The sequence below is a fragment of the Ornithodoros turicata genome, chromosome 6, assembly GCF_037126465.1.
Source record: "Ornithodoros turicata isolate Travis chromosome 6, ASM3712646v1, whole genome shotgun sequence".
NCBI lineage: Eukaryota > Metazoa > Arthropoda > Arachnida > Ixodida > Argasidae > Ornithodoros > Ornithodoros turicata.
The window spans coordinates 57,703,268-57,723,815 of NC_088206.1; the positions used below are offsets into that span (position 1 = coordinate 57,703,268).

At 45.0% G+C, this 20,548-nt stretch overlaps 2 protein-coding genes across 5 annotated transcripts in view; one reads left to right on the forward strand and one right to left on the reverse strand.

The window, feature by feature from the left end:
• LOC135396795 (uncharacterized) overlaps window positions 1–16,674 on the forward strand; it is a 50,629-nt gene extending 33,955 nt beyond the window's left edge. For all 4 annotated transcript variants that reach the window (XM_064627976.1, XM_064627975.1, XM_064627978.1 and 1 more), the window contains 9 exons: window positions 1,444–1,506; window positions 1,565–1,699; window positions 4,836–4,952; window positions 5,020–5,298; window positions 8,684–8,800; window positions 8,875–8,949; window positions 12,670–12,741; window positions 14,155–14,304; window positions 16,235–16,674. In XM_064627976.1, coding sequence (XP_064484046.1) covers window positions 1,444–1,506; window positions 1,565–1,699; window positions 4,836–4,952; window positions 5,020–5,298; window positions 8,684–8,800; window positions 8,875–8,949; window positions 12,670–12,741; window positions 14,155–14,304; window positions 16,235–16,273 — 1,047 coding nt within the window. In that variant the 3' untranslated portion in view covers window positions 16,274–16,674. The remainder of the gene's footprint in view (window positions 1–1,443; window positions 1,507–1,564; window positions 1,700–4,835; window positions 4,953–5,019; window positions 5,299–8,683; window positions 8,801–8,874; window positions 8,950–12,669; window positions 12,742–14,154; window positions 14,305–16,234) is intronic.
• Window positions 16,493–20,398, reverse strand: LOC135396798 (uncharacterized). The gene is made up of 9 exons (XM_064627983.1): window positions 20,291–20,398; window positions 19,710–19,827; window positions 19,557–19,636; window positions 19,253–19,485; window positions 18,069–18,139; window positions 17,874–17,980; window positions 17,701–17,755; window positions 16,689–16,870; window positions 16,493–16,621 (listed from the first exon to the last, which is right to left on the reverse strand). Exons 1-9 carry the CDS (start codon window positions 20,309–20,311, stop codon window positions 16,592–16,594), a joined length of 897 nt encoding a protein of 298 aa, XP_064484053.1. The 5' UTR covers window positions 20,312–20,398; the 3' UTR covers window positions 16,493–16,591.
• Window positions 20,399–20,548: the final 150 nt, after the last annotated feature.

Below are 20,548 nucleotides of genomic sequence, written 5' to 3' on the forward strand. Positions count from 1 at the left end.
GAAAAGGATGGGCCACTGCACAGACTTTGGATTCTGACGTAACTTGCAATGGCATCTGTAACGCCCCTAGCTTTCTACGGTGGGAAGTTGACTATTCTTGCGTTTGCTGACCAAGAGGGAGTGAGGCTCCGACTCCTGGATGCGGCCAATAAGAGGACGTGGAGGGCGGGCACTTCCCAAGCCCCTGCTCTCGCCTAAGAGATGGTGCAGTGTTACCGTTGTTTCGCGTGTCGCGAGGCTTCTGCCATGGCGCACCAGTCTTACCAGCTGCTGAACGAGGCTTAGACAGGAGTGTAGCTACCGTTATTTTGCCTGCCGCAAGGCTTCAGCCATGGCGCACCAATCTAACCAACGGCTGAACGGGAGTGTGGCTGCCGTATGGGCACGAGGCCAAGCGGGAATTGCGCGTACGCCAGTTAACGGACGACGAAGCAATGGGTTAGATTGGTGCACCATGGCAGAAGCCTTGTGGCAGGCGAAATAAAGGCAGCTACACTTCTGTCTAAGCCTCGTTCAGCAGTTGGTAAGACTGGTGCGCCATGGCAGAGGCCTCGCGACACGCGAAACAACAGTAACACTGCACCATCTCCTAGGCGGGAGCAGAGGCTTGGAAAGTGCCTGCCGTCCACGTCCTCCTATTGGCCGGCATCCAGGAGAAGGAGCCTCCCTTGGTTTTGGTCACCAAAAGCAAGGATAGTCGGTAAGACTACTTTTCCGCGAAGTGGGACTTACAAATCTGCGGGATTCGGCGGCCTAGAGGAAACAAGCAAAAAAATGAATGAAGTGCAGCATTCTCCCAAAATTGCATGCCTACTCATCCCGCAGACCTTTCCAGCCATGCGTAATTTTTCAGCGTGTAAAGAAAACCAGACTTAACTCGGTCAATCTGTCTCCGGGCGCTGCAGTAGTTAAATTTCCTTTCATCGCAGCACATTCAGCGTTGTAAGTGTCAGCGTTATCAGTAGTGTCAAGCATCGCAGTTGCAACTGATCGGGGTTTACCCCACAATAATGTTGCAACCCAGTTGAGATCCTTGCGTAATTAAGTAAGTAAGATAGCGAATTTAAAACAGAAGATTCAGAGGGAAAAGCAGGTTCCACAAGGCGTATCCAATTCCACGAAATTTCGCTGGTTCACAGAAAGCTAGGGGCTGTAGGCATCACTCACAACCCATGATGAAGAAAATGGTCCTGCTGTGTTGAAAATGATTGTGTGACACAAGTACTAACAATGCTGCCAAAAATTTCCACCAAGATATCTGTTTTACACATAGATTCTCACTGAATGCAACTACAACTACGGTTTTGACTCGGCGCTTATGGACTGTTTGACTCTGCTCAAAGCTATGCGCTGGAGTTTGTCTGTCAGACTTTGTATTTCGTTTCCCTCTGCATGCACAGGGTGCCCCAGGTGCCAGTACGCAAACCATGCTTTTCATTTCAGCTCTACAAGGGCTGGCTGTACACTTGCTCGACAGATTACACGGCCAAGCGCTTTGATCTTACGGTAGGTTCCGTCTTTGAAAGTAGCATGCACTGAATCTCATGTGCATGTTTAACTGCAGAATCCGGGCAAAAGCATCATCTACGGGGGCCACACGAAGGCCTTGAGTACCCTCGAAGTGCAGTCCTCGAAAAACGCGCCCACACTGCTCTACACGGGTTGCAAAGACGGCTACTTACGGTGCTTTGATGCAGATGTAAGATATAATGTAGTTTTATGCCAACTGCAATGCTTGTTTCATTCTATAAAGCAGAACTAGGGTCCCGATCTTCAGCTTGTCGTTATCCCATCACGCATGTTTAAGGCCCGGGGTTTTCCGCGATCGTGCAAAATATCGCAGAATCTTTGATTTTGGCACAGAATTTAACAGAATTCTTTATTTTATAGAGGTGTGCGGATATTTGAGTTATCGAACCCGAATCAAATGTCAGTCACTCGAAGTACTTCATTCAAGAATTGAATACTCAATATTAGGATTTCCGAATATCTGAAGATTCACAGAATACGAACGACACCTCCTGAAAGTGTGCTTCACCTGAAGCTTCCCTGCATGAGGTGAAGCCTGCTTTACAAAACTGCTCATGCTGCACGACCAACACAGACAGATTGTAGTTTAGCTTAAGATAACATTAGCCCTAGTTTAATGTGCATACTTCGCCTGAGGAAGGGGCGGTATCCGTCCCATGTGCAGTTTAGCAGTGACAGCGTGAAATTTTGATTTGATGTCTGGAAGTTTGCCTTTGAAGACTTAAATAATGCCTACTACCCAGAAACAAAAAGGGTGTCCTGTAAGCTCCTTCCTATAATCGTCCTATAAACTCGCTGTAGATGCCGGAAGGTCTTTCAGCAGGTATAAAATGATTGCAGGTGACAGGCCTTTGTCTTTGTCAGAGGAGAAATCAAGATATCATGTATCGTATTTACTCTAATTTAGGCCGGTCCTGATTCTAGGCAGATCTCCTGGAAATCTGATAGTGTCAAAAAAGAAAAAGACTTCCTCAAATGCAAGTCAATCCGTGCAAAGTTATGCACAAATGCAAAACAAACATGCATTTATTGTCGGAAGACGGCAGTCACTCATTGTCGACGGCACTGTTATCGTCACTAGACTCCTTGTTGCTGTGTTGCTGTCTTCCTCCCACGGGGCATCATACTATATGGCGGTTTGGGATCCGTCCAATGCGTTGGAAATTGAACACCTCAAAAGTAATCATATCATCAATCATATCATCTTTGCGGGAATCTCGTGCCAAGCTGCTGCTGCCCAGTTTGCAAGTTGGCTTAGTGACGTGTTGTTTCCTCCAGCAGCACATGTTCTTTTCATTGACGCCAAATTCTCGCTGCGGCTGGAGGTTTGATGCTTGCTTTGCAGCGAGAATGACTTTGCGCCTGAACGCCACAGTGTTGTAGCACCGCATGACTGGCACCATATTGTCGCAAACATGTTGTACATGGGAAGTGCAATAATGACTGGCAGCGTGTACTGCGCATGGAGATGGCGGAACCGGATGGAACCTGACGTAGTATGGTATAATGACGGAATACGGAGTATGGTATAATATGGTATGTAATTATGGGCCACAGCAGTATTTTCAATCTGTAATTTTATAAAATATTTTTGTCCCCACATTAACCAAGAAAATAAAGTGTTTCTCATTTCAAGCTGCCGTTGAGTGCTCAAGTTGCGGAAAATCGCGGTGGGTAAAAAATTACAAGTCGGTGCCGCAGAATTTTGAATTTGCTGCAGCACAAAAACAGGGGCCTTACACACGTTAAATGCATGCTTCGGCCTATGATTCGCCACAAGCTCTTGCGCGAGCATACCACAGCAGCTTTGGGGCACGCGAACTTTAAATATAATGTGAAAGTGAAAGTTGAAGATCTTGGCTTAATTTAGTACTGGGCTGTTTTCGGCACATCGGATGCCTCCCAGCAAGGTCAAAAACAGGTTTGACTGAGCTGTGCTTGGTTGTTTTTGGCACTCCCAACACATTCCGTGTGCCCTCACAAGCCAAGCCAAAAGATCGGTGTACCTACAGCTCCTAACGTGCTTTCCCACACCACCTAACTAAGAAGGAAACAAGCTGAAGAAGGAAGTGTACTATGCATCTTACGTTTATAACGCTGGTTGAGCTCACGTCCATCCCGTCTTGACTACTTCTGTTTTGCTCTCATTAGTGATATTCCATCTAGCGTCTTCCTCATGGCAAAGCATGTGATGACTATACATTCTCGTTTGGAGAAACATGGGTGCGGTATGGAACAAGAATTCTACGAAAATGCCAAATTGTTTTTCAGCCATTACTGTGTTAGCTATGTAACACTACCGTTAAAACAGCAGAGAGTACCATGTGATGCTTATCTACAACTGTATTTTGGATTTGTAGACACAGTTCTTCTATGTCAAGCAAGTTGATTAAGATTTTGTCTTCGTATATCTATGTCGTCTTAGACGTGCAAACGCTTGCCACGGAAAATTGCAGAATTGAGATTTGCCCAGCAGAAAAAAACAGGCCCTTGAACATGAGTTAGACGTACAGTTGCACACTGAAACACAGTTAGAGGTCTTTGGCTTATGTTACGTTACTGTTGTGCAAGCATGTTCAGGAGCTGCAGTCTTTCTTATGAACCTATGCTTCCTTGTCTTGAGCAACTTGTTTTTTTCACTGGGCTCAGAGCAGAAAAACGTACAAAATTTGGGGACAGATTCTATAGTGTCATCTTGTTGTGCAGTGTCAGTTTCGTTTTCAGAAGGCAGTAACGTACGTAATTTCAAAACAGCGAAAAAATTGTCGTCATTCTCAAATGGCGTACCTTTTGTGCATTTTTGCAAAGTTGCTTGTCCATGGAACACTTCGTTTTGTATGCTTATCCCCTCGAGTCACACTGCAGTACTACTCTGCAGGCGTTTAACTCGTTCCATGATATAAGGATTAGAGCATGAAGTTTTCGGGAAATATTTTTTTCACAATTCGCGGGGGAAAAATCGGGGGAAATCAACATGTGCTCTAAATTTATGCGAATTCGGGTGGAAAAACTTCCAGTATGCTAAGTTCAGGGAGAAATTGGGCTCTATTACACAAACTAACTGTACTGGTTTGGTACAAATGCTAATGTAATTGCATTTGCTGCCAAATAAGCTAGTGTGCATTCGTACAGACGTTTCAGTGAGGGCGATTTGCTGGGTAAAAATCGGGCTTCACCCTAAAGAGGCAACCTTCAATTCGGGTTGCAAATTCAGGGAAATAACGTACTAAACCCTCAAAACTTCAGGCTCTAATTATTATATCATGATATTATGATCTGTAGACATTTTGTGATTTTCATTACAGAGCGGAGAGCAAATGCTTGAACTAGACCTCGAAAGCCCTATCAGTTGCTCTGCCTCTGCTTGGGGACGACTCTTCCTTGGACTTCACAGTGGTTATGTTGCCGTTTTCAACCTTAAGGTAAACTTCAGTCTGCTTCTTACCACTGTGCAGGCAGAACTCAGGAGGAAAATCTTTTTTTATTCAGGGCCAGCAAATAGTAGAGAGGTACACTTGCAGCGAGGGCCCAGTGGGACGCCTGTGCACGGCGGCGGAGGGGGCTCAGCGGCTGCTCTGCACGTTAGCTGCGGATGGCCGAATCGGGGTGAGGGACGCAGCAACTGGACTTCTGCTGAGATGTTTGGGGTCTGAGCAGGGCAGCTCCAGCACTGCCATAACTGTGCGGCCTCCAGCATGCCTCGCCCTAGCAGGGGGATCCATCTACACGGCAACCAGTGACCGGAGCCTGATGGTGCACGAGCTTAGGGTCAGTTTCGAGTGTACACGCATGTGACATTTTTAGATCTTACTTCGAACCCAACGGCTCACATCCTGCTCTGTGCTCCTTATGTATGTGTAGACCCCGAAGTTTTCGGGTTTTATATTTTTCCAAATTCGGGGGGTAGAAATCGGGTCAATAAATTGATGTCGAAAATTCGTGCAAATTCGGGCAGAAAAATTACCATCAGACTGAGTTTGGGGAGAAATCGGGCATTATTGTAGAGTAAACGTTCACTGTACCGTTTATCCAGAGTGCCAGAAGTAAGGGGCCAGTCGCATATTTTGTGAGAAACTAGTATGTCGATGCCTTGAGGTGCCTAGCCTAGGTGCAGTTTTGCAGGTAGAAATCGGGTTTAACCCTATATAGGTGAACCTCAATTAGGGGTGCAAATTCGGGGAAAAATCGGGTTTAACCCTAAAACATCAGGGTCTATGTATGTGTACCGTTTGAACGGGTTTTTAACTTCATCTAAAGTATTGGTCTTTTAAATGCATTGTAGCCTTTATGCCTTTTGATTAGTAATGCGTTAGTTTTAACCGAATCCTAGCATCCCTTTAATCAATCACTGGATCATGTTCTCTTAAATCGTTAATGCTTTTTATTACCGATGGAACCTTGAATTACAGCGGCATCATGCCCATTTTACCACCGCCAGCATCAGCGGCGCAAACAAAAACAAGTAATGAAAAGGCACAAAACTGCAACCTACTGTCGTCGTCATCAACTCAAGCAAATTAGACTGCGCGAGATGTCAGCAATGTGTGTTTTCTTGTCCGAAAACAGGTGCGAAGAGGCCCTCGCGCTGGGGTCGAAACTGTGCTGGCGCACCGAAAATTACCGGCGGCGGCGACACACATGTCTGCCCGTGCCTACAGCACGTGACAACCGAAGTAACCAACTAAAACTCGCGTGAGGACAACGGAGAGGAAAGGTTTCTTCTCCGTTTCTTTGTGGTGAAGGGGAAAGACAAACGAATGTATTCCGTTAAATCGAGCTTAAAAATACATTGGCGTTCGTGCAACGGAAATTTTTCGTTAAACAGAGGATTTCGTTAAATCGACGTTCGTTATTGAGAGGTTCAACTGTATTTGCTTCTTGTCTGTTCATATAGTGCACAGACTGAGAACATGATGGCTCTGTTTGGATGACAGCATTTTTTTAAAATTTTCTCGCAATAGCGAACGAAATGTGAACTATGGAAATTTGTGATAGTCACCAAAGGAGCAATTTTTAAAAGTAGCACTGAAGGTGACTGCACAAAAGCCCTGCACGACCTGTGTGGAAATTTCCCAGTAATGGAAAAGCATATGGCAGTTTAAAAAAAAATGAAAAATCATGAGAGAACTGATGTTCTGAGGCTGGAACAACATAGAAGGGACAAACACATACAAAGCCTCAATTTGCCTAAGAAGTTAACGATGAAAGATGAAAGTCACTGAAAATGTTAGGCAGCTGTAGGAATCGAACCCACATCTTCTGGATTGCCAGCAATCTGGACCGGCAATCCAGAAGATGTGGGTTCGATTCCTACAGCTGCCTAACCTTTTCAGTGACTTTCATCTTTCATTGAAAAATCATAGTTTCCCGAAATAGGAGAATTCTGTAACATAGTTTGTCTGTGTTTGGCCTCCAAGCGTAATATTCGAAGCAGTTAGAAGTACGGAACAGTTCTGTCAGCCGTTTGCACCTGGTAGATTGTCGCACACAACAGGGGAAATACGTCACACCAAATGGTTCAAGCCCAAGTGCTTGTCTTCTGCTCCGGTGCACCCATACGAGATGGGAGCACAATGAACAATCCACACTCCACTTGCACTTCGGTGCATCTCTCGCGCTTTTGGCCCCTACTTAATGCACCCATTGGTTGCTATTTTGGATTACCGTAATTTCACACGTATAAGCCGCACCGCAGATAAGCCGCAGGACCCGTTTTTTAGGAACATTTTGACAATTTTCGGGCAGATAAGCTACGGGCAATACGCCCCGACTGATTTGTGCGACAAAGGAGACCATAAAGAAGGCCATAAATCCTGTAGTCCGTTCTCGGGGGGCCAGCATTTTGTACCCAAGGGAGGTCAGTTATAGTGTTCTACCAAGATTGGATTGTGCCCTTGTTGCGTGTTTTTCATAGATCGATGGGTCAGTGGCCTTCCAGAAGACGTGAATCACTGTCACCACTTTCGTTAAAGCTGTGGGGGGAAGGCACCAGGAAGGTCCGTCTACTCGATTGTGGACGCGCCCCTGTCATGCATTGTTCGTGCGTTGGCAGGGTGATGCTGTTCCATACAATGTCAGCCCTTTCGTTAAAACCGGCGTATGGGGAAAATACAAGGGGAAAATTGTCATGAGATAAGCCACAGAGCGCCCGTGAGAAAAAAAAAATTGTGCATTAGCCGTGGCTAATACGCTTGAAATTACGGTACCTGTGTTGCTCACTTTCAAGGCTGTATACAAGTTCAGGTCTTGTAGATGACTCAGAGGCAGGGGTGGTATGGACTGAAAAATCCTACCAGAAAAAAAATCTCGGACGACCTCGTGTGGGGGGTTGACTCACAAGACTTCTTCCTAAGGGGACGTACTGTGCTGGGGGGCCCACCGTGAACTTTCTTGGTAACGTTTCTGGCCACTAGGGCCGTGCTTAATGGTTGTAAACTTTGTAGAAAAAATAGAGCTGCATGAAACTTCTCGGGTGATGCACATTCTTCAGAAAAATTGTATTTTTCCCTCTTACAATGTAAAAATGAGCAGTATTGAATGCAACGCTAGTAGACTACGACATCGTGATGAAAGGTGACAATGCAGTAATTGCAGTACAGTGCAGGAAATGTAGTATTGTGCAGTAAAATGCAACTATCAGATAATAATAATAATATTTATTTCATCACACAAGTGATTGGGAGCAGAGGATCAATCAATTGAGAAGCAGATCAATTCTATTCGTCTTCAAGTTAACACCATGTGGGTCAGATTGGGTTTTATTTACTCCAGTATTCTAAACTTTGCAAATAAAGCCTTGCCAGATTCTTCCAGGACAAACTACTTTGTCAGGATCTACTTCGTCCCCTTGGGATCTACATATTTGATAAAGCATAATTCAACCCACGCATTGAACATGTGACATGATTATCGGATCCCAAATATGTCAAATATTTGAACAGCCCTGGTGAAATAGTGCACATCAGGCAGTACAGGTCAGTGGAGACCACAAACAAAATGGCACAGAACGTTCCCATTGTAAGTTACTAAACTTACTAAAGTTACTACCTTATTACTAAATACGTGTCCTAGTTCAGCAGGCCCTGTGCATAATGATAAAGAACGGTACCAGCCTGGTCCAAGCATCTTGCTTATCATTAAAATTGTATTTCAGACTGGTTGTTTACAGAAGTTCTACGAAACTAAAAGCTCTGCTACAGGATTGAGAATATACAAGAATCACCTGTTCTGCTGCTCCTTCGATGGGCTCATACGTTGCTACAGGCTGAAGGTATGCTGAATCGCAAAAGCGCTACATGATCAACTCTCACAAATATGCGCATAACAATCCTGTTTCTTCCTTAGGATTTTACGTGCGAATTGGTCTACTATGGAGCAGGGAAGAACATGGTGATGTGCATGGACACCATAGGGCCTTTAGTGAGTAACATACATATGTATCAGTATCAGCGCCTGAATTTGTGCCTTGGCAATCTTGGGGGTTTTGCCGGGTTTAACTCAAAACTGCAAGGCTCTATTTACCCTGAACTGTATACGTACTTAGGGCCGGATAAAGTGTCGAGCGCCTCACGCAGCGAGGCAACGTGGTGACATTTCAAAGAGACCACTGTATCATCACTAGGAGGCAGGAGGTGTTGGCTAAGGCAAGAGTGTAAAATGGCCTCTATCGCTTGTCCAGTTTGAGTACTACGGCTGCCAATGTCTCTCGGACGTCTAGTCACCTAGAGTGCGTACAGGTATGGCAACTTCGTCTCGGGCATAGAGACGCAGTAGCAGTCAAGCGTTTACAGCAGGAGGATTTGGCAGATGGGATCCTGATCGGCGACTGCGACCACTTGGTAAAATGTAACAGCTGTATCAAAGGAAAGATGAGGGGGGCATCCTTTCCTAAAGAGACTTCGTCGCGAGCAGGAGGTGTTCTGCAACTTGTCCACACGGATGTCTGCGGCCCCATGAGGACTCTAATGCCTAGCAAAAACAAGTACTTCCTCACTTTCATCGACGATTTTTCACGATACACTGTCCTGTACCTGCTGAAATCTAAGGACGAGGTATCTGCAAAGCTGGAGGAGTACTTGGCCCTGATGCACACAAAGTTTGGGCGTCATCCGCAGGTAATTCGCGCCGATAATGGGACAGAGTACACCAGTGGCAAGACACAGGCCCTTCTGCGCAAGTACGGTGTAACATTCCAGACATCAGTTCCGTACAGCCCAGAGCAGAAGGGGGTCGCCGAGAGAAAGGACAGGACACTCTGTGAGAGCGCGAGGAGTACGCTTTTCGGGGCAGGCCTTCCCAAAGTTATATTGGGGCAAAGCTGTTACGACTGCCTGCTACCTTCAGAACCGGCTGGCCTAGCAAAGCGGTATCGAAAACTCCTTACGAACTCTGGACTGGCAAGAAGCCCCACCTGGAACACTTGCGCATGTTTGGGAGCACGGCCTATCTTCATGTTCCTAAGGGGAAGCGAGACAAATGGGACGCTCGGGCTCTTGAGGGTGTGCTAGTGGGCTTCAGCGAGACGCAGAAGGGGTACCGGGTGCTTCTTAAAGGTAGTCACAGTGTCAAAGTGACGTGCAGTGTGATCGTTGACGAAAGCCCGATCATGGAAGCGTTCTGTGGAGAATCACCCGCTTTCCGGCGTCCGGGCACACAGCGTTCGGAGCAGTCGTCTTCTGGTGAAGTTGAAGTGGAGCTGCCTAGTTTTCGCCCTCCTAGCTTGCCCTTGCACGGTGACAGCGTTAGATATGTTCCGCTGAGTGACAGAGTTGTACCAGTGTCTGGTGCGGATGTTCAGATGGCAGATGGAGTTGCTCCCGCAGCTGATGGGGATGATCCTGTTCAACCACAGCGCTCGAGTCGGAGCAACAAAGGAGTACCACCAGACCGTCTTTCTGATGTAGCCTGCGCGGCATGCGCGCCCGATCCAGTTAGCTGGAAGGACATGCAGAAGTTGCCAGCTGCTGACAAGGACAAATGGATAAAGGCTGCTGTCGATGAGATCGATTCGCGTCACCAGCTCAACACCTGGGTTCTTCCAGAGTTACCGGAGGGCAAGCAGCCCTTTGGCTGCAAGTGGATTTTTAAAACTAAACGGGATAAAGATGGCAACGTTGCCAAGGCACGATTGGTCGCTCAGGGGTTCTCCCAGCAGTTTGGAGAGGACTATGTTGCCACGTTTGCTCCAGTCGTGAAGCTCACCACACTACAGATTCTTTTAACAGTGGCAGCTGCCGAGAACCTGAGAGTTCGTCATTTCGACGTAAAAACCGCATTTTTGAATGGCGAAATCGAAGAAGACATTTATATGCAGCAACCGGAAGGGTTCGTCGCTCCAGGGAAGGAACATCTCGTTTGTAAGCTTCAGAAGTCGTTGTATGGACTTAAACAGGCTGCCAGGGCATGGAACATCAAAGCCAATCAAGTACTACTTGTAGCGGGCTTCACGCGGAGCCAGGCACACCCCTGTTTGTATACCTAAGTAGTGGACGGATCCCGGCTATACGTGCTTATATACGTGGACGACATGTTAATTTGCCATCGAGACAATCCTACCATAACGGGAATTTGGCGTCAGTTGAATAGGCACTTTGAGCTGAAGGACCTTGGACATGTCTGCCACTACCTTGGTATCAAGATAGAGAGATCACGCCACGACTGTTTCCTGCTACATCAGAAGAACAAAATAGATGCATTACTGGAGAAATATAACCTCAGTACTGCTAAGATCAGCTTCACACCAATGGATCCAGACTATCTGAAGATTACGGGTGAAGAAGATCTACTGCCCAGCAACGATCTGTATCGGAAAGCAGTCGGAGAGCTGCTGTATCTGAGCACGACGGCACGGCCTGATATCGCCTGCTCAGCTGGCATACTTTGTCGTCGAGTGAGCATTCCGCGTCAGCGAGATTGGGGGGCCGTGAAGGAGCTGTTCAGGTACCTGATACATACTCGGGACTTTAAGCTGACCGTTACAGGTCGACAAAGCTTGGATTTGACAGGATATGTCGACTCACTCTGGGCCGGCAGCGTCACTGACCGCAAGTCAACAAGTGGCTACATCATCCTGCTTGGAGACAGCCCAGTCACTTGGTCCAGCAGAAAACAGTCATCTCTTGCTCTGTCGAGCACCGAAGCAGAGTATATTTCCATGGCTTATGCTTCACAGGAAGTTTTGTGGCTGCGTCCATTGTTGGAAGATTTCGGACTAGTCATTGATCAACTGACACCTATGTTCGAGGATAATCAGGGCTGCATTAAGCTTGCCCTCAGTAAAGGGATCAACGCCAGGACAAAGCACATCGATGTCCGTCACCATCACTTACGTGATCTAGTAGCACGCAACATCATCAACTTTCAGTACCGCGAGTCCGCTGACAACATCGCGGACGCTTTGATGAAACCTTTACCACAACCGAGACTGGATGCGTTAAGGCAACGGATGGGGCTCATCAAGGGATAACCTGTCGAGGGGGGTGTTAGAAGAAGTCGACATGCAAACCTCGTTGCGTGCGCACCCATTCTGGCACACCTGCCCCACTTTTTGGAATCAACCCGTCCCGTGCACACGCACTGTTGCTGGCTCTGAGGTTTACTGCTTTCTCACAGAAATGCTGCTGGTCGAATAAGTCTTTTGCAGCTTCCATGACCGATTCCTTGATTTTGATCTCTACGAAGAACTGTTTTGCTTTTGCTGTTTTGCTTTACCCAGTGTTTGCTTCTGCAGCATTGTCATTAATCTGCCTTTGGAATGGAAGTTATAGAACAAAATTTCAACAAGTTGAGTTACATGCAGTGACCACAAAGAACATCACTGGATGATGAACATTTAAGAGTACAGCCAATATTGCTGGTCAGTAACTAGTGGATTGTTTAGCAAGTGTAGTCATGTGACACCTTTACTCTTTGCTATTTTTACCGATTGTATTTGAGGATGAATGTCCTTTTTTATTCATACACACACACAAAAAAAACAATATTTCACCAGATTCAACCACGTTTTCCTTTTGAGTAACACCCAATTTCTACACCCCAAATTTGGACAACAATGAAACACAAAAACATCTGGCTTGGTGTATAATCAACATGTTATTTTTAGGAATAAGATGCTATATTGCAATGCTTCTATGTTTACAGATAGCCACTGGCAATCGCAAGGGAATAGTGGAGCTGGTGACATTTGACAAGAGCTGCACCTGCCCTTGTGAGGTACAGTGACGGCATTTGTCTGCATACCGCCACACTCAAAGCTCACAGCGGGAAAACAACATGGCGGATGGCGCAAGTCACAATAGTTTGTTTTCCGCCAAAGAGGTGCTCCGGGAGAACTGCGCATGTGCCGTCCTCTCCCATGAAAAAGGCGGATTAGAAAAGGAATACTTTCCTTTGAGTGGATTAGGCGCTCCCCCAAGGAAAAGCAGTCTAGCAACACTTGGTTTCACCTCACCGGTATCCCTCTTGTATGGCTTTATGTAGGTTTCGTTTTTACCGCTGGCGAATATTTTAGAACAAAATCGAGGAAGCAGATGATTGGTCATCCATGCGACACAAAAGTTCCAAAGCGCGTGCCCGAAAAACAGCCGGTGGCCCACATGAGACTACCGGTGGTGTCACACATGGTACAGGAGATGGGAGAGGGAACCTTCGGAAGTTTCGGTTTCGTTTTGAGCTTCCCAGCTCCTTTGGCAACTAATGTCTGGTTCACACTGCAACTTCTCTCCATTGTGGTTACTGTACGGATTCAGTGTGGAGGCGGTTGTCACACAACACGCTGTTCAGACACATGCGTTCTTGATACGGAAAACTCTTGTGTTTGACCAATCACCTCTCCTCTCCACCATGCCTCCATTAAACAGACAGTCATGAACGGGCAACAGTGATGTGGTCGCCGAAACTTTGAGTTGTATTGAAACATATCTGCGGCATACGGAGCAATCGGAGCTTCTTCTTTTGCCCACGTGCTTTCAACGGAGGCATCCATATTGGAAAAGCAACGGCGACAGCACAGTAGTGACATGCTTGCACGGTGCGCTGTCTCTCATTGGTTAGCTGCATAGCCAGAGATAACCCGTATCGCATGGAGTTCAGTTGAGCTCAACTCTTCCGGTGCGTGTGCGTTTCGGTTCGCCATGCCATATTGCCATAACAACCGTGCCGCACCGCATTCGTAACGCATGAAAATGCAACAGTGTGAACTGAGTGTAAGGAGCCCCCAACTGTCAAACCAACTTTATTTCTAATTTTGGGAAGAATGTATCCAACTTATTTACACAGCCATTTTAATAGTTTCAGATTGTCCCGGAGCCTCCCTTTAAAACAGTCGTGTCCACTTTGCTGTGTGTTAGGGATCGGGCGGTTCGTAGTATTACAGCTAAACAAATGTCTTTCCAATTCAAGTCGTTCATGGTGCACAGGTGAAGCTTACACAGTCATTTCATTTATTTCATTCTACACAAGATATATCACAAACTAGAAACCATAGACATGGAGGAGCCAGAGGGAAAACACCCGGACAACAGTCAATACTGTTTGTAATGTGCTAATGTGGCAGTTGCTAAACTAAAGTTTGTTTGTGGTCCTCCGCAGAGTAAGTTCACTGACTGACTTCTGTTTCCCATGAAGGTGGGCTCGTGCCGGCTACAGTTTGGACGCGAGGTGGACCTTTTGCACCACCTGAAGAGGGATCACCTAGCACTGGGTGCACCAGCCATGCAGTCGCATTGCCCGTGGCAACATTGTAACATGGTATTTTCTGGACCAACTTCAGCAAAGGTACCAATGACTTCAGTGCCATATTCATATCAGGAAACTTCTTTGAGTTAGCCACAAAGTATACGTTGCCTGACAATATTGTATTGTATTGCTCTATTGTAAAAAGGCATTTATTTAATGAATTCATAGGCTTCTGGATTCATTTTAATTCAAAACAGCATCTATTAAAAACACAACACATAATTTTCCCATTACGTAAAGGAGCAGCACAACTACAGGACGCTTACTGTTGTGAGAAATTTCTCATGGATGCAAATGAAGCAGGCATGATACTATGTGTATGTGCATATAATATGGGTATCTTTAATTCTGTATATAAGACCTTGTATTGCAGGCTAGAGCACTGCACAGGCCATAGTTTTAGGCCCAGGCCTGGCCCGAGCCCATCCTTCCATTGATCCCCCCCGGGCCCGGCGACTGCATACCTTGCTCGGGCCTGGCCCAAGAAATTTATAGGCTGCCCGGCCTGGTCCACTGTATCAGACTGTAAAATTTGCCCATAATCGTCAAACCCGAGTCTAGCCCAGGCCCGCAAAAAAAAGCTTGGCCTGGCCCGGCCTGGTTTACATGCCGGGCCAGGCTCGAGTTTTCGGGTAAGCCCGAGTCTGTGTAGAGCTCTACTGCAGGCATAAAAAACAGCATGTTTCATTTTCTTTTAGTCGTGATAACCCGGGGTCAAATGTATGACTCACAGAACTATGGTTTGTGGTCTCATTCCATGGGGGGGTATGCTCGCTGATTGTCGAGATAACTTGGTGTGTCAAGAAAAGCAAGCAGAACACTGCTATTGTACAGAAGGGACAACAAACAACTTTTCTGGATGCATAAAGTTATCTTGACCATCACAGAACATAGCCTCTTGGTAGTCGTTGGTATGCTTGCCTGCTAAAAATGCAGACAGCTTCATGCTGTACTCATATGTGGTCAGCTAGTGCACTAACAAGTTTTCTTTCTGTGGGTCATATTTGCAAACTGTGCTTACCAGAAAAATTGTGTGTTTGAAAGTGGATCCTAAAGTAGCACCTGACTTGACATAGGTTAGCAGGTATAAGTGCAGGGTTTGCCAAGATAAACTTTGGGGTTTGTAATGGAGATAAAGCAAATAAAAACAGTGTCTGGAAACTAAAGCAGATGCTAGGGGACGTATTATGCCCCAGAATTTTATGTCATTATTGCCACTTGATCAGTTTCCCTGCAGACAAATTGTGAAAACTAAAAGACACGCTGCTGCCTAACATTTTGAATCTGCTATACCTGTGTTTGAGCTCTTTTCATCAGATGGCGACACGGTCGAACGCGGTATAGCTTATTGACAATGTTAGGTAGTGGCATTTCTTTAAAAAATGTTTACGATTTATCCGTAGAGCCTAAAGTTTTAGGGTTTAACGTGTTTGTTCCCCGAATTTGCACCCTGAATTCAAGGTTGCCTCTTTACGGTGAAACCCGATTGTTACCCGGCAAATTGCCCTCACTGAAACGTCTGTAGAATGCACACCATCTTGTTTGGCAGCAAACGCAATTACATCACCGTTCATACCAAACCAGTACAGTTCGTTTGAGTAATAGAACCCGATTTCTCCCCGAGTTTAACGTTCTGAAAGTTTTTCCACTCAAATTTGCATGAATTTCGAGCACACGTTGATTTCCCCAATTTTTAACCCCCCACCCCCACCCGAGAAAACATTTCCCGAAAACTTCAGGCTCTATTTATCCACAGGGAAACGGACCAATTGGCAGTATTGACATAAAGTGTTGGGGCATAATACGTCCTGTAATATCTACTTTAGTTTCCCGTATTTACTGCATTTATTTGCTTTATCTCCATTACAAACCCCGAAGCTTATCTTGGCGCACCCTGTACGATATGTTTCCGTGCTATGAAGTAGAGCAAAAGAAAACATTGTAGAGTTTTTTCCTTCTTTCTTTCTAGGACTTTGAAAAGCACCTTATGGATCATGCATGCACGTGACCAGGGTCATCTGATCTGTGTTTTAGTGTGTATAGACGTTAAGTGCAGTGACTGGTTCAAGTGTAAAAAAAAAAGTGTTTATTCCTGTGCCTCAAGAGAGATGTCAGGCCTGTGCACGAAGTGTGACTCATACCGTCTTCGTAACTGTGTACAATTCTCTGCGAGAATCTTCTTTGTAAAAAAAAAAAAAAAAGTGACTCTGAGCCCTCAACAGGAAGATTGAGAAGCGCTTGGAATGCACCAGTTTTATTTGTCACGGATGGTTCAAATGAAGTGCTGTACATTGAGTACTTATAGTTCCTGCTTGCGTTGCTTTCACTAGCTTTCAACTTTCGGCCTCCATGAGTGCTGAAATTGGAGGAAGAAGAGAGATTAAAAGCCTGTCCTGGAATGTGTCATGACGGACGCGCCATACCGTGACGACAACGTCCTTCCGCAGCATTTGTGCTCTCACGTTCCAGCGTAGCTGGGAGTGCGACTTTTCCCCGGGAACCTTGTACTTCTCCCACACGCGACGGTACTCGTGGTAACGGGTCACAGGATCGCACTTGTACTTTCCTTTTTCCCACCTGACCTTAGTTTCTGAAGACTGCAGTACTGCGGAGCAAGACATCGACATAAATACAGACCCTTGTGGTTTCGAGCTTTTTTTTTTTAAGTGGATTTTATTTCAGGAGCTGTAAAATAGGGTACAATCGGGCAATATAAGGTTGGAAAATAAAGAACGAGCGCTTCGCACATGTCAGACCGTCTTCAGATGCCGAGCATCTGTGCCGATTGTACAATGCTTAGCGTTCTGTACTGCTCAGATTGGTGGTTGAATATGCAGGTACTTTTGCAAGTCTATGGCAAGTCATTCTCAGGGTTTTTTTACCCTGAGTACTAATTATGCAAATTTAGGGTTAGGGAACATGTTCTACTGGGTTTAATCCGAAACCACAATGTTCTACGTAAACACTATGATGATAGGCTTTGCACTGCTAGTATTACTCTCCATGCTTGTGTCACAGGGTACATTGAAAAGCCTGTGTCTCCTTAAATCGCACTTCAAAAAGCTTCAAAATTTGTGTGCTATGTGTTTGAAATTTATAAATCATAAGAGCAATAAAGCCAGCACAAGCTTTATCACAGTTTGAAGCTACACTGTCTACGCTGTTGCAGATTCTCGCAATATTCCTTGTAGAATGCGTCATCAGGCTTTCAGATTAGCACGAGCACCAAAGTGCAAAGAATGGCCCCAAGTTTGCATTGTGTACCTTGCTTTATGAAACGTGCTGTTTTCCTTACCAAAATTACCAGATAGAAACTGGCCAAAATCATTTCCCAGTGAAAATGCAGCCTCTATTCTACACATACTAAAGCTTTTTGCAATGGATATGCAATTTCATCAGGAGAATTCAAAGGCATAGAACCAGGACATTGCTTACATGATGCTATGGATGTCCATCTTGATGGTGGAAGATCTTTACACAGAACACTTGCCTAATAAAGGAAAACGTGAAGTAAGTAAGTCGTGGAGCAGTATCAAGTTAAAGGGCTCAGGAAGATGCACAAATTTGAATAAAGCAAAATATGTGTGCTATGCAAAACAATTACATACTTCGTCATCATAAGGCTGTCTCCGGCGCTGAGGTATGCGTAGCTGTTTTGATGGCACCTCAGCGAGGGTGACATTTTCTTTGCTCCGTTCACCAAAGTCCACATTGTCTTATCATTAACAAAAACCACAAAGAGAAGAAAGGTGTAGTAAAGGAACTCAGGTCTAACGTGCTGTGTGAAGTGAATGTGTTATTACCTGCAAACTTGGTAGAGGTGTCTCCACTGAATGTTGAACATTCTGATATGTAAGCATTGCCATTTCTACACCTGTCAAAGGAAAAAAAAAAAGGACCTTGTACCAAAATTGTACTAGATGTTTTTAAAATTATTAATTTATGGAAGAAACATGCTGAAATACAAGTTCTGCATGTTTAGCAAGTTATATTTGACAGTACGTTCCATATTCTCGAATTCTAATGTTCGAGAGGTTTGTTTCAACGTATATGCAACATACACTGCCAAATATGTAATACAGATGCATTTCCATAGTCAAATACACCATAATAATCAACACATATCTTCATGTTAAACTTCCTCTGTTTGTACTAGACGAAGTACAAACACAGCTTTTGAAGAAAAATTTTGAGGTGTAAGCACAAAGTTTATATTAATTTCTCCACTGAAAGTAAAAAAAACAATGGTATGGGGTCAATATTGAAGACTCCTGCAGCGTAGTATGAGGAAAACTGTGACTTGCATAGATACATACACATATAGGTAGGCCATTCAAATAAAGTGGAAACAGTAGAGTACCCAGTATTGCTGACAGACGCGACGTAACACGAAAGATTAGACAGACGATGTTGCAATATACAGGTATTTTGAGGAACTCCAATACTTATTGGTAACGCTGCTGCTGATGCACCATCAATGCCTGTATGCGTAATGTGTGACTATGAATAACTCTGGAGGAAATGCAAGCTGCTACCTCAAGAACTGTAGCAAAACTATTTTTGTAGCACGATTTCGTGACTGAGAGTATCACACACTGCATAAATATGGAAAGGCTACCTGAAAGATGTGAATTATTTAAAGCTTCATTAATTGTTATAAAAATCTGTGGTTTCAGAAAGCAAACATGGATTTGTACGTTAATCCTCTTTCAAGTGATCATACTGATGGCACGAGATGCATGCTACAGTTGGACATGCACAGTGCCATGTTACAACATGTCACAGAAGTAGTTACAGAAATGGACAAACCTGTCACCATTTGTGACCTGTAACATACAGTGGTAGTACCATTGTGACAAATTACTTTGTTAATACTCACAATACCACCTAAATTTAGGTGTGCTTCAAGCAATGCAAAACTTAATAATTGAGGCATATTTTGCCTTTTCTGGGCTTCATATCTTGAATAAACATGTCAGTTCGTTACCTAAGGACTTTTCGGTGCATGACCCTGGCGCCAAAGTCTGAGCTAGACGATGAAGCAAACAGAGAGCTGTCCTGAGTCCCAGAGCTGTGGCCTATGGTTGAAGAGTAACATGTCCTTGTGTTGGTGTGGGACCCAGAACTTCCTTTATCTGTAGTTGAGTAACAGGAATGGCTGTCCAGAAGTGCTGGTAGTGGAGGCGTTGCTACCTTTGCTGCAGGTAGGCTCGATGACTTCTACGTAAAAATACATTTATCGGTTGGTCTGGTGTGCATACTTCCAACAAAGCAAAGTGAAATAAACTCACAGAAGAGTGTCCTGTCGATGGCGTTGATGTGCAGAAACCCACATTGCGTCGAACTTCTTCATACAGAAGACGCTGTAAATCTATCATGATGCAAAATAACAAAGCTTCAATTTCACGACCAGAAGATTAAGCTTCTTAAAGAGAGCATCCCACCTGATTTGAGATTTTGAAAGGTTCTAGGAGATACGTCTGTCACGCCTTGCTTTGTCAACTCCCTTCTTATCTCATTGTCAGATATTTCCAACTCCCCATGTCCGAGCTCTGGCGTCATCTATACCAGAGGCATTCAGGCATGTTTCAGATCAAACAACAGTACGAAGATTGAACAAGGTTAAAATATGGGCAGGTTGGTATTCATTATTAAAATCGATAAAACCCCCAGTGCTTAAGTATCCGGGTAAACACGTGGAAGCACCGGCACGAGAAGAGGGTGAGGAGGGTAGTGTTTAAAAAGGTCATGTTTTTGGGGAAATAAACCTTTGGTTGGCAGTTCAGTGCATCTATTGTGTGTCGTTCCTCGTCTCATTCTTTGTGCCTCTTTTAGAAGCACAAAGACGTTGAAGGGCAGTCAAGACAGTATTTTTTGTGTCCCTCTTGAGACCCAGCACTGGGGGTTTTATCGATTTTAATAAGTTCGAAGAGCGACCTCACAACTTTTAATCACGACACAGCGTTTTGTTTACAAGTACTATGCCTATGATGTCAATAAATAGTAAACTATTAATGAGACGTACGTCAGAAATGCGACGATCCATTTTTAAACGGCGCGGTCACAGGGTAGCCAACATCTATTGAGGTCGTGCTGAAAGTGCTGAATTCTGCAAGTTCTGCAAACCTTTGGAGGAAGATACCTATTTGAAATTATCGTGCACTGAATTTGGGGTCATAGGAAGGAATTAGGACACAAACTATTCTGTTTGGAACTATTAGGTGCTATGTTGTGCGTTGCTCTCGTTGTCACAGTTTCTGGATGCCGAGGCTTGCGGGATCGC